The sequence below is a fragment of the Miniopterus schreibersii genome (genome assembly GCF_964146895.1).
Source record: "Miniopterus schreibersii genome assembly, chromosome: X".
Lineage (NCBI taxonomy): Eukaryota > Metazoa > Chordata > Mammalia > Chiroptera > Miniopteridae > Miniopterus > Miniopterus schreibersii.
Window position 1 is genome coordinate 22,573,252 of NC_138104.1, and position 22,263 is coordinate 22,595,514.

The 22,263-nt window shown below is 38.3% G+C and overlaps 1 protein-coding gene across 4 annotated transcripts in view; it reads left to right on the forward strand.

Moving 5' to 3' along the window:
• Window positions 1-14,970: 14,970 nt before the first annotated feature.
• Window positions 14,971-22,263, forward strand: part of CHRDL1 (chordin like 1) — a 122,372-nt gene continuing 115,079 nt past the window's right edge. For 2 of the 4 annotated variants that reach the window (XM_081125785.1, XM_081125787.1), the window contains exons 1-2: window positions 15,022-15,267; window positions 18,739-18,887. In XM_081125785.1, the coding sequence (XP_080981911.1) occupies window positions 15,116-15,267; window positions 18,739-18,887 (301 nt within the window). In that variant the 5' untranslated portion in view covers window positions 15,022-15,115. Of the gene's footprint in view, window positions 15,268-18,738; window positions 18,888-22,263 lie in introns of all 4 variants that reach the window. The other 2 variants (XM_081125786.1, XM_081125788.1) reach the window with 2 other exon arrangements.

The window sequence follows — 22,263 nt, forward strand, 5'->3', positions numbered from 1 at the left end:
GGCATAGTGTAACAGCTGAATATATCTCTACTTCGTTTTTTGACATCCCTGGTTAATAAGTTTTACAAACCTTTGTAAGACTGCTTAAAAAGGTAGTTAAACTACAAATCTTCAATCAGAAGAGAGTGTGTTTAATGCTTTGCCCATTTGACTCATTCATAGTAATAGTGGGCACACTACTTTCGGATCAAGGAATGCACCTCCTTGCATCATTTAGATATTTACTACCAACCTGAACACTATAATGAGTTTACCTTGACTTTTAAAATAAATATGTTCCTGAAATTTTCTGAAAACCAAATCTTGCTTTTTCATAGGCTTTTAAGATAAATCTGGAGATGTGCTCTCTTCGGAACAGAATCACTTAAAATGCCCCAAAAATATAAAATCACTTAAAAAGAAAATCAACTCTATAAAAATATTCAGATATAACACAAAACCTAAATAAAAATACCCTTAGCTATTTTTATTTGATATAGTAGCTGAAAGGCATAAATGGAGGATGACAGCCTAACTAAAATGAATACATTGAACCAAGTGATAACTGCTTCTATTAACTACTTTCTAAGATTTTCCAAACTACCCTGTTTACTTCTCTTGTTTCCATAGATTGCTAAGAAACAGGATTGTTTTTGCTCTTGGTATCAGTCAGGATTACCCAGGTTATACTGCAACAATAAGCAACCTCTTGAAGCCTAGCAAAGTTTAATTTATCACTCACTTTAGTTATCCAAAATGATGAGTCTACAGGGGGCTTTGCTCATCTTAGGCACTCAGAAAATGCAGGCTTCATTTCAATACATGTATTCATTATTCTGTAGTAGTGGAAGGGAATGGGGCAAATCATGCACTGGTACTAAAATTTTTCACCTAGAAATGACACATCACTTTTTCTAAGATTTCACCAGCCAAAGCAAAACTGATAGCCATGCTCAACCCCAAAGAGGGAAAGGGGTAAAGTTCTACCATGGACCTGAGAAAAGAAAAGCTGAAAATATTAGATGAACCACACTAATGACAACCAATTCTGCATTCTAGTACCTTTTAGAAATAACTAGGAGAAAGAAAATACAACAGAGAGACAAAAATTCAGTAACAAGCAAGAATACATGCAAGCAATAAAGGGGCTCATATTAAAATACAGCTTAAGGGTCCTAAAAGGTCTGTATAGTGAATTATCAACTTCTAAATATTAAATCAAATATCTGATTAATGCAAACTCTAGGTTGGTCTGATTTTCTGTATAAAAAAGTAAACATATACCATAATATAGTCCTCATCAATATTAATGTACCTTGTTATTTTTTAGAAAGTTAATAAAATAACCCAAGTTTCCCAACTTCAAATGGGACAACAAGCAGGGAACAAACAGATGAATCTCAGAGGGAAGGGGGGGGGGGGATGAGAAGAGATTAACCAAAGAACTTATATGCATATAAGCATAACCCATGGACATAGACAATAGCATGGTAAACACCTTGGGGGAGAGCAGGGGAAAGGGAGTCAGTGAGGGGGGACATCTGTAATACTTTCAACAATACAGATAAAAAAAGAGAAAAGGCTAAAATCCATATCTTCAGAACACTGTTCAGTATTAATCATTCTGTAATACCTCCACTTTCACATTCTTTTCTGTCATTTATAATAGTATGGATGGACTTTAAGGCATTATGCTAAGTGAAATAAATTAGATAGAGAAAGGCAAATACTGTATTATCTCACTTATATGTGGCATCTACAAAAACAACAATGACAACCTGTAGAAACAGAGAACAGAATGGCAGTTTCCAGGGGCTGGGGGATGAAGGAAAAGGGGAAACATTGGTCAAAGGGTATAAACTGCCAGTTATAAGATGAATTCATTCTAAGGATCTAATATACAGCATGGTCGCTATAGTTAACAATACTGTATTATATACTTAAAAGTTGCTAAGAGAGTAGATCTTAAATGTTCTAACCACAAAAACATTGTAATTATGTGAGTTGATGGACTCATTAATTAACCTTATTGTGGTAATCATTTTGCACCATATACATATATCAAATCATCATGTTCTACACCTTAAACTCACACAATGTTATCCATCAATTAAATCTCAATGAAGCTGGGAAAAACAAATAAATATAATGAGTATAAGTTCTACAGCATACAGTATATAAGATCAGCACACAACAATGAACTGCATTAGTACATGCTAGCAATGCATATTGGAAACTGAATATTAAAACAATAATATTTACAACTGCTTAAAAGAAGATAAATATGTAGGTATGAATGTAAGGAAACATACAGGATCTGTATGCTAAAAACTACAAAGCACTGATGTATGAAATCAAAGAAGACCTCAATAAATACAGAGACATGCTGTGTTCACAGATTGTAGGAGTCAGCACATTAAAGTTATCAATTATTTCTAAATTGATCTACATGTTTAATGCAATTCCTATCCAAATCCAAGAAAGGTTTTTGTAGACATAGATGAGCTTATTCTAAAATTTATACAGAAAAGTATGAGGCCCAGCTTAGCTGAAACAATCTTAAAAATGATTAAAGTGAGAGGAATTAAGAGTGATTAATATTAAGGTTTACTGTATGTCTACAGTAATCAGACTGGGTGTTGTTGATGGAGGGATAAACACAGAGAACAAAATAGAGAAACCAACAATAGGCCCATACAATGCCCAACTGACGTTTAACCAAGTTGTAAACACACTTGAAGAAAGATAGTGTGTGTTTTTTAATGATGTTGGAGCAATTGGACATTCATGGGCAAAATGTGAACCTTGATCCAAAGATCACACTTTATATAAAAATTAACTCAAAAAGGATCATAGATTTAAATGTAAAAATGAAACTATAACACTTTAAAAATAAGGGAAAATGTTTGGGATCTAGGGTTAGGCAAAGGGTTTTTAGACTTAATATCAACACAATCCTTACAAGAAAAAATTGATAAATTGGACCTCATAAAACTAAATTTTGTTCTATGAAAGCTTAAGGGAAGAGGATGAAAAGACAAACTACAGTCTGGGAGAAACCATGTATATAACAAAAGACTACTATCTAGAATATATAAAGAACTTTCAAAATTCAACTGTAAGAAAACAATCCAATTAGATAAAGTGGAAAACATATTAAGAGACATTTCACCAAAGAGGATGTATAGACATCAAATGAATACAGAAAAAGATGGTAGATATCATTAGGTATCCAAGATGGCGGCAGATTGAGTGGAAGCTACACTGACACTCTCCCGGGACTGATCTGGACTTACAACTAAAACATAGAAAAAACATTCTGAAAACCATCCTGAAATCCAACTGAGGACTGGCTGGAGAGCACTCACATAACCAAGGAGGAAAAGTGGAGACAGCACAGAGACTGGTAGGAAGTGCGGACTTGAGAGGGCTGGCTGGAATCCCACAGGCAGCAGCTGAAGATCCAGAAGGATATCTCAGCTGTGGGGGGTGTCCCACTGAGGACTCTGGGGCCTAAACCCCAGGCTGAGCTTCCCAGACAAGAGCACCAGAACTGAGAAAGGTGCCCATATAACATCTGCCTGTGAAAAGCAGCTCGGTATCTGTCTACCATGGAGAGATGGTTGGAAATGCGGGCACCCTCTTAAAGAGCCAACATACAATGTTTCATGTGCAGCCACTCACCTTGGGCTCTGGTGGAGGGGGAGTGGAGTGGACTGGAGCTGTGTGGGGAGAGTGTGGGGAGAGTCATTCCCCCAGACTGTGGGGGACATCTTTCTTGGGAGGTGAATTTTCAGCTTTTGCCTGAGGGGGGAAGCAATTGCCCCACCCTGCTGGAGAGCCTCTTGCCCTGCCTAGAGGATTTCTACAGCCTGAGCCTTGTTAAGAGACTGATAACAACCAACTTCCCCATCCTGTGGAGCTTCTACAGCCTGAGCTCATTAAGAGAATCAGATTAACCAGTCTGCAGACTGAGGTAGACCTCAGGGTGCTTTGAGTCTTTGCCTGATCTCTTTTGGGACCCAGCCTTAGAAAAGTGACTTTGGTGTACATCTTAGTCCTTTCCAAATGCCTCTAGCCCCAGCAGCAGAGACCTCAGCCTGGGGTTGTTGATAGCTCCAAACAGGGTACTCAGGGACAGTCACAAACTGCCTCTGACATTGGCCTGTACCAGAGACCCTCCAAAAAGACTGAGAGTCTTAGAAGATCTACCTAACACTTAGCCAAAATGAGGAGACCAAAAAATGCCCCAAATGAAAGAACAAGAGAAATCTCCACAAAAAGAGCCAAATGAAACAGAGGTAAGCAATCTCTCAGATATAGAGTTCAGAATACTGATTGTAAGGATGCTCAACAGCATGAAAAAGGATTTGGTAACTATGAAAAATGACCAGTCAGAAATGAAGAATGACGTAGCAGAAATAAAGAATACATTAGAAGGAATAAACAGCAGATTAGAGGAAGCTGAGGATTAGATCAGTGAATTAGAAGACAGGGTAGAAAAAAAATCACTCAATCAGAGACCCAAAAACAAAATAAACAATTAAAAAACAGGAGGACAGTCTAAGGGAGCTGTGGAACAGCATAAAACATAACAATATTTGTATTATAGGAGTGCCAGAGGAGGTTGAAAGTGAGGAGGGGTTAGAGAACCTGTTTGATGAAATAATGCCAGAAAACATCCCTAACCTGGTCAAGGAAAAAGGCACTCAGGTTCTGGAGGCAGAGAGAGTCCCAAAGAAGAAGAATCCAAAGAGGCCCACCCCCAGACACCTCACAATTAAAATGTAAAGAATCCAAGACAAAGAGAGAATCTTAAAGGAAGCTAGAGAAAAGCAATCTGTTACCTATAAAGGAGCTCCCATAAGGCTGTCATCTGACTTCTCATTGGAAACTCTGTAGGCCAGAAGGAAATGGCATGAAGTATTCAAGGTAATGCAAAACAAGGATCTGAAACCAAGACTACTCTATCCAGCAAGATTATCAATCAAACTGGATGGTGAAATAAAGAGCTTCCCAGACAAAAAAAAAAAGGCTAAAAGATTTTATCACTACAAAACCAGCATTACAGGAAATGTTAAAGGGACTGCTATAATTAAAAGTAGAAATAAAGAGAATGAGAAACATAGCTATAAAGAAACAAAATGTCAGTAGGTATCTTTCAATAATAACCATAAATGTAAATGGATTGAATGCCCAATAAAAAGATATAGGGTGTTTGAATGGATAAGAAAACAAGACCCAAATATATGCTGTCTACAAGAGACCCACCTCAGAACAAAAGCCTCATACAGGATGAGAGTGAAGGGATGGAAAAAGAACTTTCCATGCAAATGAAAATGAAAAAAAAGCTGGGGTAGCAATAGTTATATCTGACAAAATAGACTTCAAAATGAAGACCATAATGTAAGACAAGAAAGGTCATTACATAATAATACTAAAGGGATCAATCCAGCAAGAGGATATAACCCTGAAAAAACATATGCACCCAATATAGGAGCACCTAAATTTATAAAAAAAAAACACAAACTTCTAGAAGATTTTAAGGGAGAGATTGACAGCAATACAGTCATACTTGGGGACTTTAACACCCACTGACTTCACTGGATAGGTCTTTCAGACAAAAAATAAAGAAGGAAACAGTGACCCTAAATGGCACACTAGTTCAGATGGATTTAATCAACATTTACAGAACATTCTACCCCAAAGCTGCAGAATATACATTCTTCTCAAGTGCACACAGGACATTCTCAAAGATAGGCCACATGTTAGAACACAGAACAAGTCTCTATAAGTTCAAGAAGATTGAAATCATATCAAGCGTCTTCTTGGATTATGAGGGCATGAAATTAGAAATCAACTACAATAAAAACACTAAAAGACATTTAAACACATGGAGACTGAAAAACATGTTTTTAAACAATGAATAGGCTACCAAAGAGATTAAGAAAGAAATAAAAAACTTCCCGGAAACAAATGAAAATGAACACAAAACAACTCCAAATCTATGGGACACAATGAAAGCAGTCCTGAGAGGAACGTTCATAACACTACAAGCCTACCTCAAAAAACAAGAAAAACTTCTAATAGACTCTTTAACCCTACAACTTAAAAACTTAGAAAGAGAACAACAACAAAAGCCCAGAGAAAGTAGAAGAAAAGAAATAATAAAGATCAGAGCAGAAATTAATGACATAGAGCCTAAAAAATAATACAAAAAATAAATGAAACCAAGAGCTGGTTCTTTGAAAAGGTAAATAAGATTGATGCACCTTTAGCCAGGCTCACTAAGAAACAAAGAGAGAGGACCCAAATAAATAAAATCAGAAATGAAAGAGGCACTATAACAACTGAACCAACAGAAATACAAAGGATTGTAAGAAAATATTATGAGCAACTATATGCCAACAAACTGGACAACATGGGGGAAATGGATAAATTCCTAGAAGCATACAACCTTCCAAAGCTGAATCAAGAAGAGGGAGAAAACCTGAATAGGCCGATAACAACTAATGAAATTGAAGCAGTAATAAAAAAACTCCCAGCAAACAAAAGTCCTGCACCAGATGGATTTACAGGTGAGTTTTCCCAAACATTCAAAAAAGACTTAACACCTATTCTATTCAAACTATTCCAGAAAATTCAAGAGGAGGGAAAACTCCCAAACTCTTTTTATGAGGCCAGCATCATCCTAATCCCAAAACCAGATAAAGATACTACAAAGAAAGAAAATTACAGGCTAATATCCCTGATGAACATAGATGCTAAAATCCTCACTAAAATACTAGCAAACCGGATCCAGCAATACATTAAAAAGATCATACATCATGACCAAGTTGGATTTATTCTGGGCATGCAAGGCTGGTACAACATCCGCAAATCAATTAATGTGATACATCACATAAACAAAATGAAGGACAAATATCGCATGATCATATCAATAGACGCAGAAAAAGCATTCAACAAAATCCAGCACCCATGTCTGATAAAAACTCTCAGCAAAGTGGGAATAGAGGGATCATACCTGAACATGATAAAGGCCATATACGACAGACCTACAGCCAACATCATACTCAATGGGCAAAAACTAAAACCATTTCCATTAAAAACAGGAACAAGACAGGTATGTCCACTTTCACCACTCTTATTCAACATAGTACTGGAAGTCCTCGCCATAGCCATCAGACAGGAAGAAAACATAAAAGGTATCCAAATTGGAAAGGAGGAAGTAAAACTGTCATTATTTGCAGATGACATCATATTGTACATAGAAAATCCTAAAGACTCCATCAAAGTACTACTAGATTTGATAAGGTAGCTGGATACAAAATCAGCATCCAGAAATCAATGGCATTCTTATACACCAACAATGAACTTTCAGAGAGGGAAACTAAAAAGCAATACCATTTACTATTGCAACTAAAAAAATAAGATACCTAGGAATAAACTTAACCAAGGATGTAAAAGACCTGTACTCAGAAAACTATGTGACACTGAAAAAAGAAATAGAGGAAGATTTAAACAAGTGGAAGAATATACCATGCTCATGGATTGGAAGAATTAATATCATTAAAATGTCCATACTACCCAAAGCAATTTATAAATTTAATGCAATTCTTATGAAAATACCAACAGCATATTTCACAGACCTAGAACAAACATTTCGAAAATTTATATGGAACCAAAAAAGACCCCGAATAGCTGCAGCCATCATCAGAAAAAAAGAACTGAGTGGGAGGGATCACATTACCAGACTTCAAACTATATTACAAAGCCACTGTAATCAAAACGGCCTGGTATTGGTACAACAACAGGTATATAGATCAATGGAACAGAACAGAGACCCCAGAAATAGACCCACGCCATTATGGTCAATTAATATTTGACAAAGGAGGCAAGAGTATCCAATGGAGTAAAGACAGTCTCTTCAATAAGTGGTGGTGGGAAAACTGGACAGATACATGCAAAAAAATGAAACTAGACCACCAACTTTCACCATACACAAAAATAAACTCAAAATAGATAGAAGACTTAAATATAAGTTGCAAAACCATAAAAATCCTGAAAGAAAACATAGGCAGTAAAGTCACAGACATCCCCCGTAGTGGACTTTTCACTGATACATCTCCTAGGGCAAGAGAAACAAAGGAAAAAATAAACATACGGGACTACATCAAACTAAAAAGCTTCTGCACAGGAAAAGAAAACAGCCTCAAAATACAAAGGAACCCCAAAGTCTGGGAAAACATATTTGCCAAGGATAAATCTGATAAGGGGCTAATTCCAAAGTGTACAAAGAACTCATAGCACTCAGCAAGAGGAAGACAAACAACCCAATTAAGAAATGGGCAAAGGACTTGAATAGACACTTCTCCAAAGAGGACATATGGATGGCCAAGAGACGCATGAGAAAATGCTCAACATCGCTAATCATCAGAGAGATGCAAATTAAAACCACAATGAGGTATCACTTCATACCTGTCAGAATGGCTGCCAGCAACAAATCAACAAACGACATGTGCTGGCGAGGGTGTGGAGAAAGGGCAACCCTAGTACACTGCTGGTGGGAATGCAGACTGGTGCAACCACTCTGGAAAACAGTATGGGGGTTCCTCAAAAAATTAAAAATGGAGCTGCCTTTTGACCCAGTGATTCCACTCCTAGGAATGTATCCTAAGAATCCTGAAACATTCATCAGAAAGGATATATGTTCATAGCAGCGCAGTTTGCAATAGCTAAGATCTGGAAACAGCCCAAGTGCCCATCAGTAGATGAGTGGATAAAAAAGCTGTGGGACATTTACACCATGGAATACTACGCAGAAGAAGAATCTCATACCCTTTGGGACAGTATGGATGGACCTGGAGCATATTATGCTAAGTGAAATAAGCCAGGAAGCGAAAGACAAATATCACATGATTTCGCTTATACGTGGAATCTAAAGAACTTAATAAACCGATGAACAGAATAGATTCAATGACATGGAAGCATAGATGAGACTGATGAATGTCAGAGGGATAGAGGAGGGCGGGTGGGTGCAGGGGGAGAGAGTAACCAAAGAATTTATATGCATATATATACACAACCCAGGGACATGGACAATGGTGGGGAGAGGGACTGGGGAGAGGGAAGGAACGGAGTGGAATGGGTCATTGGGGAGAAAAAGGGACATCTGTAATATTTTAAACAGTAATAAAATTTAAAAAAAAAAAGAAATACAAAATCATAAGCAAAGGGAATCCCCATAGGCTACTGCCAAGAGGTTTTATGTTAATTTTAGCATTCATTAGAAATGTTTTGAATTCTTAAAATGTGGAGCAGTTCTTTTCATTAAGAGTATGTATGTGATTAGGAGAGGCTGGCCTCATAATTCTGATTTTTAAGGAAAGTCTCTCTTCTAATGGGAACACTGAAGCTGAAGTATAGTAGTCCATAAATAAAAGAGAACAAAAGTCTCATTTTTACTGAAAAAAACAAACAAACAAAAAACACAAAAAAACAAAACAAAAAAAGAATGCAGAGAAATTGGATCTCTCATGCACTGCTGGTGGGAATATAAATAGCATAACCACTTTGAAAAAGCACATGGCAATCTTTAAAAAACTAAATGCACACTTACCATACAATCCAGGAACTGCACTGTTGGGTATTTATTCCAGAGAAATGAAAATTTATGTTCATGCAAACCTATAAACAAATGTTCATAGCAGTTCTATTTATAACTGCCAAAATCTGGAATCAACCCAGATGCCCTACATTAGATAAATGGTTAAAAAAGCTGTGATACATCCATACCGTCGAATACTACTCAGCAACAAAAGAAATAAAATTGGGTGGGGGGAGAGATTGACCAAAGAATTTATATGCATATGTGCATAACCCATGGGCAATAGTGTGGTGAAGGCCTGGGGTGAGGAGTAGGTGTGGGGTAGAAGAGGTCAATGAGGGAAAAAAGGGGACATCTGTAATTTTTTCAACAATAAAGATAAATTAAAAAAAGAAACCAAATCTTGTGCCTGGTCAGCTTGAATGGATCTCCAGAGAGTTATATTGAGTGGAAAAAAAAAATCTCAAATGGATAAATAGTGTATAATTCCATGTAATACTCTTTTTTTCCAATTCATTTTATAGTATTTTATTTTTAATTATTATTTTATTATTTTTAAAATGTATCTATTTATTTTTGTTTTTCAATTAGTGTTGACTTTCAATATTATTTTATATTAGTTTGAGGTGTACAGCATAGTGGTCAGGCAATTATACAATTTACAAAGTGATCTCTCTGATCATTCTAGGACCCACATGGCACCATACATAGTTATTAAAATATTATTGACTATATTCCCTATGTTATACTTTACATCCCTGTGACTATTTTGTAACTAAAATTTGTATTTCTTAACCCCTTCACCTCTTTCATCCAGCTCCTAATCCCCCTACCATCTGGCAACCCTCAGTTTGTTCTCTGTATTTATGAGTCAGTTTCTATTTGTTCATTTATGTTATTCTTTAAGTTACACATATAAGTGAAATCATATGATATTTGTCTATCTCTGACTGACTTATTTCACATAGCATAATACCTTCTAGGTCCAACCATGTTGTTTCAAATGGTAAGATTTCATTCTTTTTTATGGTCGAGTAACATTCCATTGCATATATGTACCACTTCCTTATCTACTGTCTACTGATGGGCACTTGTACTTCTTCCATATCTTGGCAATTGTAAGTAATGCTGCAATGAACTTAGGGGTGCATATATCTTTTTGAATTAGTCTTTTGGATTTCATCAAATATATACCCAGAAGTGGAATTGCTAGGTCATAAGGCGCTTCTATTTTCAATTTTTGAGGAACCTCTGTACTGTTCTCCAGAGTGGCTGCAATCAATTTGCAATTCCAACAGTGCACAGGATTACCTTTTCTCCACATTTTAGCCAACAGTTGTTGTTTTTTGATTTATTGATGATAGCCATTCTAACAGACGTGAGGTGACATCTCAGTGTTTTTAATTTGCATTTCTCTGATGATTAATGGTGTTGAGCATCTTTTCATATGTCTATTGGACATCGGTATGCCCTCTTTGGAGAAATTTCTATTCAGGTCTTCTGCCCATTTTTAAATTAGATTTATTCTTTTTTATTTGATTTTATTATTTTTTTGGTGTTAATTTGTATGAATTCTTTATAAGTTTTGGATACAACCCCCTTATGGGATGTATCATTGCCAAATAGCTTCTTTACTTCAGAAGATTGTCTTTTCGTTTTGTTGGTGGTTTCCTTTGTTGTGCAAAACATTTTAGTTTTATACAATTTTATACAGTTGTCTCCTGCAGGTGACAACTGATCAATGTTTCTCTCTCACATCGATGTTTCTCTTTCTTTTTCTCTCTTCCTCTTTCTAAAATCAATAGACATGAACTTGGGTGAGGATTTAAAAAAGAGCTTAAGGTAATGTGTGAATTAGATGGGGCAAGGTCTCAGGAAGTTCGCAAGTTGGAGTGAGTGGAATTCACCAGGCTAATGTAGATTTAGATTTGGCTGTGCTGGGGAGGATGGGGAAGTGCTCAACACAGGAAAGATGACACCCATGGACCATGCGGGAAGAGAGCTCAACACAAAGTCAATGGTAATCTCTCTCCAGTACTCGCCCAGAAGCCACATACCTCAGTTTCTCCCTTTGTGTCTCTGGCACCCCCTGAGCCGATGTCCCTCAACTTGAGTCCAAGGTGAGTGCCTTTGAGCAAGAGTTTTTGTGAGGGCTCTTTAAGGAGATGCCTAGGTTTCCAGCAGCCTTCCATCTCACCCTGATGGTCGGAATCCCTTCTGATTTTCACAGCCAGAAGTTATGTGAGATTCTCCCCCAGCACTGGTGTTCTAGGCTGGGAAGGCCTGCATAGGACCAAGACCGCTCACCCCTCAAGGTGAGCTCTGCAGCTGAGATATCCTGCCAGATTTTCAACTGACACATGTAAGTGTGGAGCCAGCTGTTTTCATGTCTCCACACCTCTTACCAGTCTCTACATGGCTTCTTTATATCCTTAGTTATAGGACTTCTGCTCACCTAGTCTTCACATGATATTTTTATTGATTGTTCTATTATTTAGTTGTAATTTTGATATGGTCATGGAAGAGATGACTATAGCTCCCACCTACTCTGCAATCTTGACCACAACCTCTTTTTTTAAAATTTAATTTAAATTTTTTCAATTACAGTTGACTTTCAATATTATTTTATGTTAGTTTCAGGTATATAGCATAGTGGTTAGACATTTACATAATTTATGAAGCGATTTCCCCAGATCAGTCTACTACCAACCTGGCATCATACATAGTTATTAAAATATTATTGACTATTTTTCTTATGGTATACTTTATTCTGAAATGACAAAATTATAGACATGGGGAACAGTTTAGTGGTTGCTAGGGAGTAAAAAGAGGGGGAGAAAAGATGGGTATGACTATAAAAGATTAACTCTGGAAATCCTTAAGGTGTTAGCACTGTTCAGTATCTTTACTGTGGTAGTAGTCACATGAACCCACACATGTGATAAAATTTCATAGAGTGATACACACAGGCAAATGGGTGTACGTAAAACTGGTGAAATTGGGATAAAGTGGATGGACTGTATCTGTCAGTTTCTTGTTTGTGATGTTGTACTACAGTTGTGCATGATGTTGCCATTGGGAGTGAAGGGTATTCAGAATCCCTCTTAATTTTTCTTAACTGCCTGTAAATCTACAATTATCTTGAAATAAAAGTTTTTAAAATGAATATGAGATCTATGCTCTAATGCCCATTTAATAAATAGAGAGAATAAGGCATGAAGATAATCATCAGGTTAGTTTGAATAAGACCTAGTAGTAGGAAGTCTAGGTTAGGAGTCACCCAAACTGGAGTTTCCAATTCAAAAATCAAGACTGGGACGAATACAAGGACCACCAGCATTTACACTAATGAAGAACATTTCAGAAAATTCCAGCAGCACCCTTACACAGTTGCCAAGTATATAAGAAATCCTAAGCAAAAACTGCCCAGTTGAAAAGAACCATTATTTGATCATAATAAGTCATTTTAAACTTTTAAGCCACTAGGTTTTGGGATGGTTTGTTATGCTGTCATCAGAATATTACATCAAGCAAGGAGGGCAAGTGGTTGGCTGTAGCCAAATAGATGACTTTTGAAATGTCAGTAAGTCTACTTATTTTACATGCTAGAATCCATGTTTGTCCCAGGCTTGTCCCAGGCTTGTCCCTGAAACCCATTTTCCTGAAAACTCTCTAAGCATGTCAGGAGTGATGACAAGGGTTGGAGGATACAAACAAAAAAGAAACTGAACAGCCAGTCCTTGCCCTTGAAGAACTCACAGTCTAGTGAAACAAAACATCAGTGCATTAAATAGCATGAGAACAGTTATAAGGCAACAAATCACCAAGCTCAAACTAATATACTACAGCACAAATTGAATGCATGTGGCAATGTATGGCTACCCAAGCAGCAGAATGAAGCTAGACATTTTCTGCCCTAAAGGCAACATTTCAGAAAGGGCCCCCCTTTCTTTGTTAACAATGAAATAAACATCTCCAGCAATGCAGGGGCTAGTTGGATGATATTAACACTTTTGTAGAAAGAAAAAAGGAGGTAACTTCCAAGGACAATTGTTCTTGTTTTAATTTTCCTTTGTTCTCTTTTTTGATATGTGTATCTTTGGCAATCTACAATTTCACTGAGCATCAATTTCCTTATCTATAGATTGGAGATAACAAACCAGAGAGTAGTGGGTTGAAAGTCAGGAAATACGTATTGGCATCTCAAATTTAGAATTTACTGGCTGTGTGACCTTGGATACATCACCTCCCCTGCATCCCCACTCCATCAGTTTTCTCTACTGTGACATAAAAAGGTTGAGCTGAATGGCCCAGGAGGTCCCCACCAACTCTAATGTTTGAGACCACAGATAGTTCATAGTTTGTTGTGAGAGTTTAAAAAGTAATGTTGATCTCTATGAAAATACTCTGTAAGTCATAAAATGGTACACGGATATTAGGGATATCATTATCCAGTTCCATGTCATGGGAAAAAGCTCTGTAGCTCTCCTCCAAGCTTAGGGGCTTAAAATATAAATGTGTACTGTCTGTCAAGGCAGAGCTTTCGAGCCTTATAAGTTTCTGATAATTCTTTGTAAATATTGCTCACAGAATAAATACAAATTTGTAATAGTCTGTCTCAAGCTCACCAAGGCATCAGCAGTGCTATTGTAATTTCAGGGCTGAGTTCTTGGCCCAACTCAGAATCCTAGGGGCTACTGAAACAATGGAGGCAATGGTGGGACATTCCAAGTTTGCTTCAAGACCCTTAATATTTATAGAGGTCCTTTCTTTGGGGTTTGGGAATCCTCTCTGTGAGAAAACAGATTTCTAAGTAGTCCCCTCTCTCTCCACCCCCACCCTGGCTTTAAGTACACCAACGTTAGCGGCAATGAGGATTCGGAAACGACCCGAAATGGTACGCAGCTTGCTACCGCATAATTTGTGAGGCCAGATCATCCTGTGTCCAGTGCACCAACTCAGGACCAGACTAGATCCATGCATCCAGAGAGGCCTTTGTGCTGGAGCAGAGGAGTGCAGGCTTCCAGTCAGGAAAGTCAGAGGGTAGCTGGGGTCTTCCCCGGCGGGCGCTAGAGGTGGTGAGCTCCTAAGTGCATCCTGCTCAGAGGGGAAGGAGGGGCCAGAGGAGAAGTGCGGTCCCTTTAAGACCCCAAAGCTTGCTTAGTCAGAAGAGGGGGGTGCAGTGGGGGCGCTGCGTGATGGGAAAGTCGCCGGCTGAGCCTCACACTTTCTCCTGATTTCCTAACTTTCCAGTGTGGGGAGCAGGAATAAAGCCATAGTGCCGGGGCGGAGAAGGAGTGCGGGCTGGCAGCGGCTGCGCGCTTGCAGACTTCCCGCCTGCGCCTAGCGGCCAGCCTCCTGAGCCAAGAGGGGGAGCGGGCAGCGGGCAGCGGGCAGCGGGCAGCGGGCAGCGGGCAGCGGGCAGCGGGCAGCGGGCAGGCAGGTGGCCCTGGGCCGCCAGCGCCCGCTCCTTGGCTCTGCCCCCGGGAGCGGAGCGAACCGCAGCTCCCTCGTGGTGTGAGGGCGGTGATGTTTTTCCTCCCACCCACTTTTGGGTCCCCCCGCCCCCCTCGTGAGCACTCTAGCTCTCCACACAACCTGCGAGCCACAGACCTCGGAGGAGCGCCCTGGAGAGCTCGGAGCGCGTGCACCCGTAGAAGACGGAGGAGGCCAGTGAACAGGTCAGTGAGCAGTGCCTGGCGTCTGCTTCCCCTGCTTTCCATTCCAGCCTTTGCACAGGTGGGGTATGTTCTCCTGGCCTGAGGCTCTCCTGAAAGTTCCCCGAGGGCACCCCAAACTCTCTCAACCTGTCACCCCAATTCGCTTAAGGTTCCATCTGCCAGCGGCCAGGGTGGAGGTGGGGCCCAGGGTGCCGGACAGAGGCAGATTGGGACTCTGGATTCGAACTCACCACTCTCCACTCCCTACTCAGTTTGCATATCTCCATGTTCTGGTGCTTGGGGGCCAATTGGGAAACTACCTAAGGGGTTCTGCAATCCCCTTGGTTATCTCTCCGAGCCTTTTCTTCTCACTTGCCATAGTGCCCGGGACCAGTGGGAGATTAATACATGCTAAAATTAATGAAACAGGGAAGGACGGGGGAGAGGCTCCTCTAGCCTCTGGACAGTTTCCTCATTTTCTAACCCAAACAACTGGGGTCAGAGTTTGAGATGCTAAGCTCAGGAAGCAATGCAGTATTGCCAGAGTTCAGGGCCTGGAAAGCCTGCCTTCTAGTCCCTCTGGTCCTGCCACTACCTCTATGAGAATGGGCAGTTGAGTTCTGTAGGCTTGAGGGTTCCTGAGGCTGTTGTGGGGGAATAAAATGAAATTATAACAAGGTGTTTTGCAAGCCATTGTTTGTCAATAGTAAGTAGCAATGAAGACATTGACTGAAAAATAACCCCTGAGCTAGAACTGCCATTTTTCAGTGGCAATTCACTACCAGTGAGTTGAGCTTGTTGGGAGGTAGAATGGGGAGAGGATGTTAGCCAACACTGCCTGAGACTGCAGTGTCTTCCTACTGTCAGAAAGAATTGCTACCCTGGGGGCTGTCTCACAGATGATAGTGAATGTGAGATTACAAGGTCTGTCAAACCTCTCAGTGAGGATTAAAGAGACACTGTGGGACGGAGCATGAAGAACTGGCTGACATGTGCTCAGTACTTTCTTCCTTTGAGAATGTCTCTGGTTCTGTTCTATCCAGGAAATCTGAAAATGGACAGGCTCCTGACAACTTGATGGCCCAGACTGCCTTGCATTTACAACTGGGCAAGGAGACCTTGGGCCCTTTGCTTGATGCAAATGAACAATGCAAATACTTGTTTCATGGATGCACCTTAATCTACACATTTTTTTTAGGTTCTGACATGTTTCTTTTTCTCTTGTAAAGCTCCCTTTCCCTCTCTTCTCCTCAGTGTTAGTTGCAGGGTTTCGTTTTCTTTGTTATTGTTTTTTCTGTGTCGTGGATCCCCCCAAAACATGTCAATGGCTACATTTCTAAGTAACCTGTAAAAGAATCAGTGCAAGTTCAATGGCACAGCCTGTGTGAAGTAGACAGAGAGTTAATGTAGAAATAACTCCAGTTAACTGGGTCAAAGTATAATTTGAAAAATTAAGGACAGTTTGGCTCTTTGCAAGTGTAAGAGTCGGCATGTTTGCTGAGCAATGCTTGCTTGTGTTTATTGCTACAGTCCCAACAAATGTCTTACACTACCCTGCTCCCACAAAATAAATAAATAAATAAATAAATAAATAAATAAATAAATAAAAGGGATAAAGAGAAATTGATTGGTGAGGAGACCTGGGGAAAGAACCCTTCTTAGTTTATATTTCTGCACAGAATACAAAGGCAGGACGCCAGGATCTTGTAAATCAAAAGTGAAGATTTATAAAGTGATTAGTTTTCTGATATTCTCCATCACAGCCTGAGAGGCCACACAGATGACAGGAACACCAAAGAGATTAATTGCTCTCTGGTCACCAACTTTTCTATTTGCTCATAACATTAATTGGGACCCAAGAAAAGCAAAAAAATTCTAAGAGCCATTTTCTTGCCAGCATGAGTTATGAAGCAATGCTACTGTTCACCAAATCACCCAACCATTGTACAAGAAAAACAACCCTGTTGGTTCTTGCATGGGGAGACCTGAAAACTGTGGTTTGAGAAATACCTCCTGAGATCCATATGTGATTGTGGTAAATTGGATTTCAGTGGTTTAAAAATTATTTCTCATTTGGAGGTTTGGGGGATAAGCTTATTAAAGTAGACCCAGGAAGAACCTCCCAACTGTTTATGCAAACAATTCACTTCAAGGGAACCAGGTAGCTCTCAGAAAACAGAGACAGTCTGAATGATTGAAGGTGGACCACAAACTCACAGAGACCAAGACATCAGAACCTAGACCTTTGGCAGGCTAAGAACATGTCTTAGGAGAATTTAGTTCTTGTTTAAGGAGCAAGGAGGGGTAGAGAAGGCAGAATGGTACTGAAAATCCTGGTTGATGGCACAAATTATCCTCTATGATTAGTTATCATTTGATTATATATTCATAAATGGATTTCCAATTATCTGGACAATTTCATAGCATTTAAAGTAGGAGCTGTGGTATCCACATCACAGCCCAAAGACAATTCAGTTATCCAGAATGATAATCTTGCATTTCTTCACGCTCTTTATACTAGATATTTAGGTTGGAGCCTCTGAAAAGATCAATGAGCTGAGTTCCCATCCAGGTTTAACCCCAGATTGAAATGTGGTGTTTCTCAAATATTTAAGTATTTTCAAATCACCAATTGAAAGAGTTTTGCAAACTCTAAAGTCTATGGAAATGACCTGTGACTGGATATGAGCTGTAGCAAACTTTCTGTGTTTGAAGCCTCAAAAGATTTAAGACTTCTATCCCTTAGACTGGAAATGTAAGTCTCATATTTTTAAGAATTTTAGTTGTTTATAATATTCTTTTGCATAGTGGTGTAATATGAACACATTACCTATTCAATTTTGCCTAAATTCCCTGAAAAGTGACCCGTTTCAAATTTTCATTTCACAATATGCTAGAGCTATTCAGATATTTGATTGTATATTTGATATTTGTTAATTACATTTATGTTTTCCAACATAAGTAAGCCAAACCGAAGAGCCTTATAAATCCAATGGAAGACACGGGGAAAACGCTGATCAATTTGTTCCTCATCCCTGAAGGATTAATAAAACAGTAGTCTTAAAATTAGTTAACTTTCATTTCAAAAATTGTTTGAGTCTCATGCTTATTATTTTTATCTAGTTTGCCAAAGTAGCTGTTTTGCAAACACCAGTTTCCCTTTTCTCCCAAAGAAAATCTCTTGAGAAATCAACTTTAATTCCCTTAGAAAGGAGGATTTTAAACTTTATTTTTATTTCTCTATGACTGCCTTTAAGGATTCAGCCTTAGCATTGGATAAAAATGCATGTTCATCTGCTTGAATTTCCCCCCACAATCTTTCTTTGCAAGACAAGAGAGGCAGGTTCTCTTCCTTTCACAGGAAAACAATGCTTGCACTTATGTAAATTCTCCAAAGTATTTTTACCAGGAAGTTAGAAACTTAAGCATCAGTGATCACCATCACTTTCAGAGGATCTGTTTTAAGTCTTCTTTCTGCTTTCTTCCCAACAGCTTGACTACACCAGGCCCTGAAAGTTTTGAGTTGCCTTTTGCAGTGGCCAAAATGAGAAAAAAGTGGAAAATGGGAGGAATAAAATACATCTTTACCCTGTTGCTGTTCTTTCTTTTCCTAGAAGGAAGCAAAACAGAACAAGTAAAACGTAAGTGTTTCGAGTTTAAAAAACAGGATGCTCTCTTGTAATTTCTTTGAAAATGTGGTTATAATCTGTGTTGAATGTGATGTAGCCCAAATGTGGCCATGGCATTATTCTAAGAGAAGAAAGCGAATGTTATTGGTTTATGCATGAGTTGATAAAAAAATAAGTGCTTTGAATCAGGCCAACTAAATTTGGGGTTGTTTTTCTGATTATCATATAGTTTTCATAGAACACATGACACATTAGCCTATTTTCCTTTTCCTGTTTTAAGCTGCACAAATCTTATTTCATTATACGTAACTCCAGAAATATCTGACAGTTGAGCTGGATTTTTTCCCAAATTTCAGACTCTTCAGCAAAGGTTTTCAGTTTATGAAAAAGAATAACACAGAAAAAAAAAAAAAGAAAAAGTAAATCGGGCTCTGCCTATTCCCTTATGCCGAAAAATGAAGAAGGAAAAAATCTTCACATGAACTGGATTCAGATGAAAAATCCTTTGAGGAAATTGAGATTCCAGGGACCGTGAGCAAACTGGATGTCATTTATCGAAAGGAATAATTCCCCTCAAAGCCAGGGAATATTTCTAGATAGTCAGCAATCGGTGTGATGGGCTAACATATTGGAGAGAGCAGAGTGGCAGGAAGAGGGGCTAATTAACCCTCCTTGTCGCTGCATTTGGGAGATTTATGAGTAACCATTGACATCTCTGCTCTTGTTAGGAGCTTTCTGCTGCCTTCGCACAGTGTGAGCCTCACCTTCTTTGGGCCACTTGCAGCCACCATCTGAGCTGGACACTTGCTCCAAATTTGAAAGAAAAGCCATTGCTCTAGTTCCCCTTTTTGGCTGCATCAAAAGAAGCACAAAGTGGAACTGATCCCAGAAGGACATTCTCTGCTTCACTGAACTTATTCATAAGAAGGAACTGTGAAAATATTCTTGATAGGAGCTGAAGCAGTGTCTGATGCCCATCATTTAAACATTTATCTCCTTTATCAGCATAAGTTACATATATTAGGCATAAGGTTTGTTGACAGAGAGAACAGTGTCAAGCCTATTACATTGTTTTGTGTGTTTCTGTACTACTATGATTTTCATAGTAAACTTAGTCTTCTTCCTGGGAGAAATAGTGATTTTGATTAGGCTTTTAAATATGAGTGATGTATAGTGATATCTAGTATGATTGGGCCATAAGAGAAAATTTAGCAGGGCGTGATCATAGCAAGGAAGCTTGGATCAGCCTCTCCTCTTGTATTCCTTAAACAACCTTCTTTCTCCTCCACTTGGATATAGTACATTAGATCCCTCCTTTTCTAAAAATCATCCTTGATTAAGTAAACCTGATAAAAAAGTTGTCCATCCATTCTCAGCTCAGCTGAGCTCAGCCCACAATCAGCTGGGCTTAAAATCTTTTCTCTCTTAGGAAGAAACCTCTTTTATGGCCTGTTACTGATCGCATCATGAGGAAAACATGTAACTCTTAGAAGACCATCTCTTCTGGGAAGCCTTCCATATTTATGAAAGATTGAGGAATATTGCCTATGTGACATAGAGCTTAGTTGACAAACCAAAGAAAAATACAACTTAAAAACTATTTACAGACCAAAAACGATCACTTTTTAATGTTTCCTACTGCCTATGACTTTGTCTCAAGCCCTTTTGATATTTAATTTGTGTCAAAATGATTATGTAACATATGGCCTAGGGCACCAGTTTTGGTCTGGTGTTTCAGGCTTATAATCAAAGGATGAGGCCAAGGTCATGATCATTCCCTAAATGAGCCATTCAGCATCATCTTGAGGACATGTGCAAACTTATCTCTACTAAAGGGTAAGTCTCAAAGCATATGCCCTATGTATGTTGCCTACACACACACACACACACACACACACACACACACACACACACACACACCACATGCACCAAGCTTTATACTGTGGCTCTTAACAGTGAGAAATTAGAAGCAGTGGAAATATCAGTCCACTGGGGAATGGTTACATAAATGATCTATGTAAAATACTATCATGCAACCATTAAAAACTTGTTTATTAAAAATTTGATAGGCCTATAAAATACTTATGTTAAATTATTTTATTTTGTTTATATTATAAAATTAATAATACTTATTTTACAGAATAATATGAAAGTATCTGAGCTTTATAGAGAATGTGTATCCCCAAACTCTCATCCCACTCCCCAAGTGTAGCAATTACTAACAGTTTGCTATTTGTTCTTCCAAATTCTTTTCTCTGTTATAAAAATAAACTTATATGTCTATAAGGTGTTTTGTTTTTTTTTTTTACAAAAATGTGACATATGTTTTTTTCTTTAACTTGCTTTTATTCAGCAATGTGTCTAGGACATCCTTCCATGTCAGAACATTGCAATATAAGAGTACCATATTCTTTCTAGTGCCTTCATAGTTTCCAGCTGTATAAGTGTGCTGTGGTTTATTTAACTTTATTTGTAGATATTTAGGTTGTTTTCAGTTTTTGCTATTACAAATAAGGCATTAATCAACATGTTAAGGCACTTAGGTAAGTATTTGTGAAGAATTGTTAGGTCAAAGTATACATTCAGTTTTAGTCTTCTAAAGACTGTCAAGTTGTCCTCCAAAATAGTTGTATCAATTTATACTCCCACCATCTTTGTATGAGTGTGCATTTCTAATTCTTTCACCAGAAGTATTCTTAATCTTGGATTTCAGGACAAGTTTAATAGGGAAAACTACATTTCAGTCTTGCTGTGATATTTTTCTCTTAACGGAGCATCTTTTCAATTATTTTTTAATCCAATTGTATTTCTTCAGTGGATTGCTTATTTTTCATTTGGGTTGTTTGTCTTACGGGTTTGCAAAAGCTTATTTATTACCATTTTGTTATTTCAAATTTTGTTATTAACTTTTTGCATTTCAAGTATCATTTTCCCTATCTGCGATTGGCTCTAAACTTTGTTTAAGTTGTATTTTCTCATAAAGAATTTTATTTGTTCTGTAGTCAGAGTTGACATTCATTTCCTTTATGGCTTCTGGATTTCTTTTTATTCCTAGGAAGGTCTTTTCAACTCCATACTCTTGTATAGTTTTCTACTGCTTCCATAATTTAGGGTTTTACCCATAATTCCTTATTCCATCTGAAATTTATATTCATGTACGGTGTGTAATAGGGAACCAATTTTCTTTTATCTCTGGGTAGTAGGTTCATGAATGTTATTTTTGTTCATCTTTGTGCTTCTGTTTATTCCAAAATTTTCACAGTTGGCAAGAATTAGTTTTATACAGGAGAAAAGCCCTTAAAGTAAAACATATCTCATTTCCCATGTATTCATGTATTATAGTCCTATTCTAGAGAAAGGTAGATATGAGAGTGGAAAAAGGAAAAAG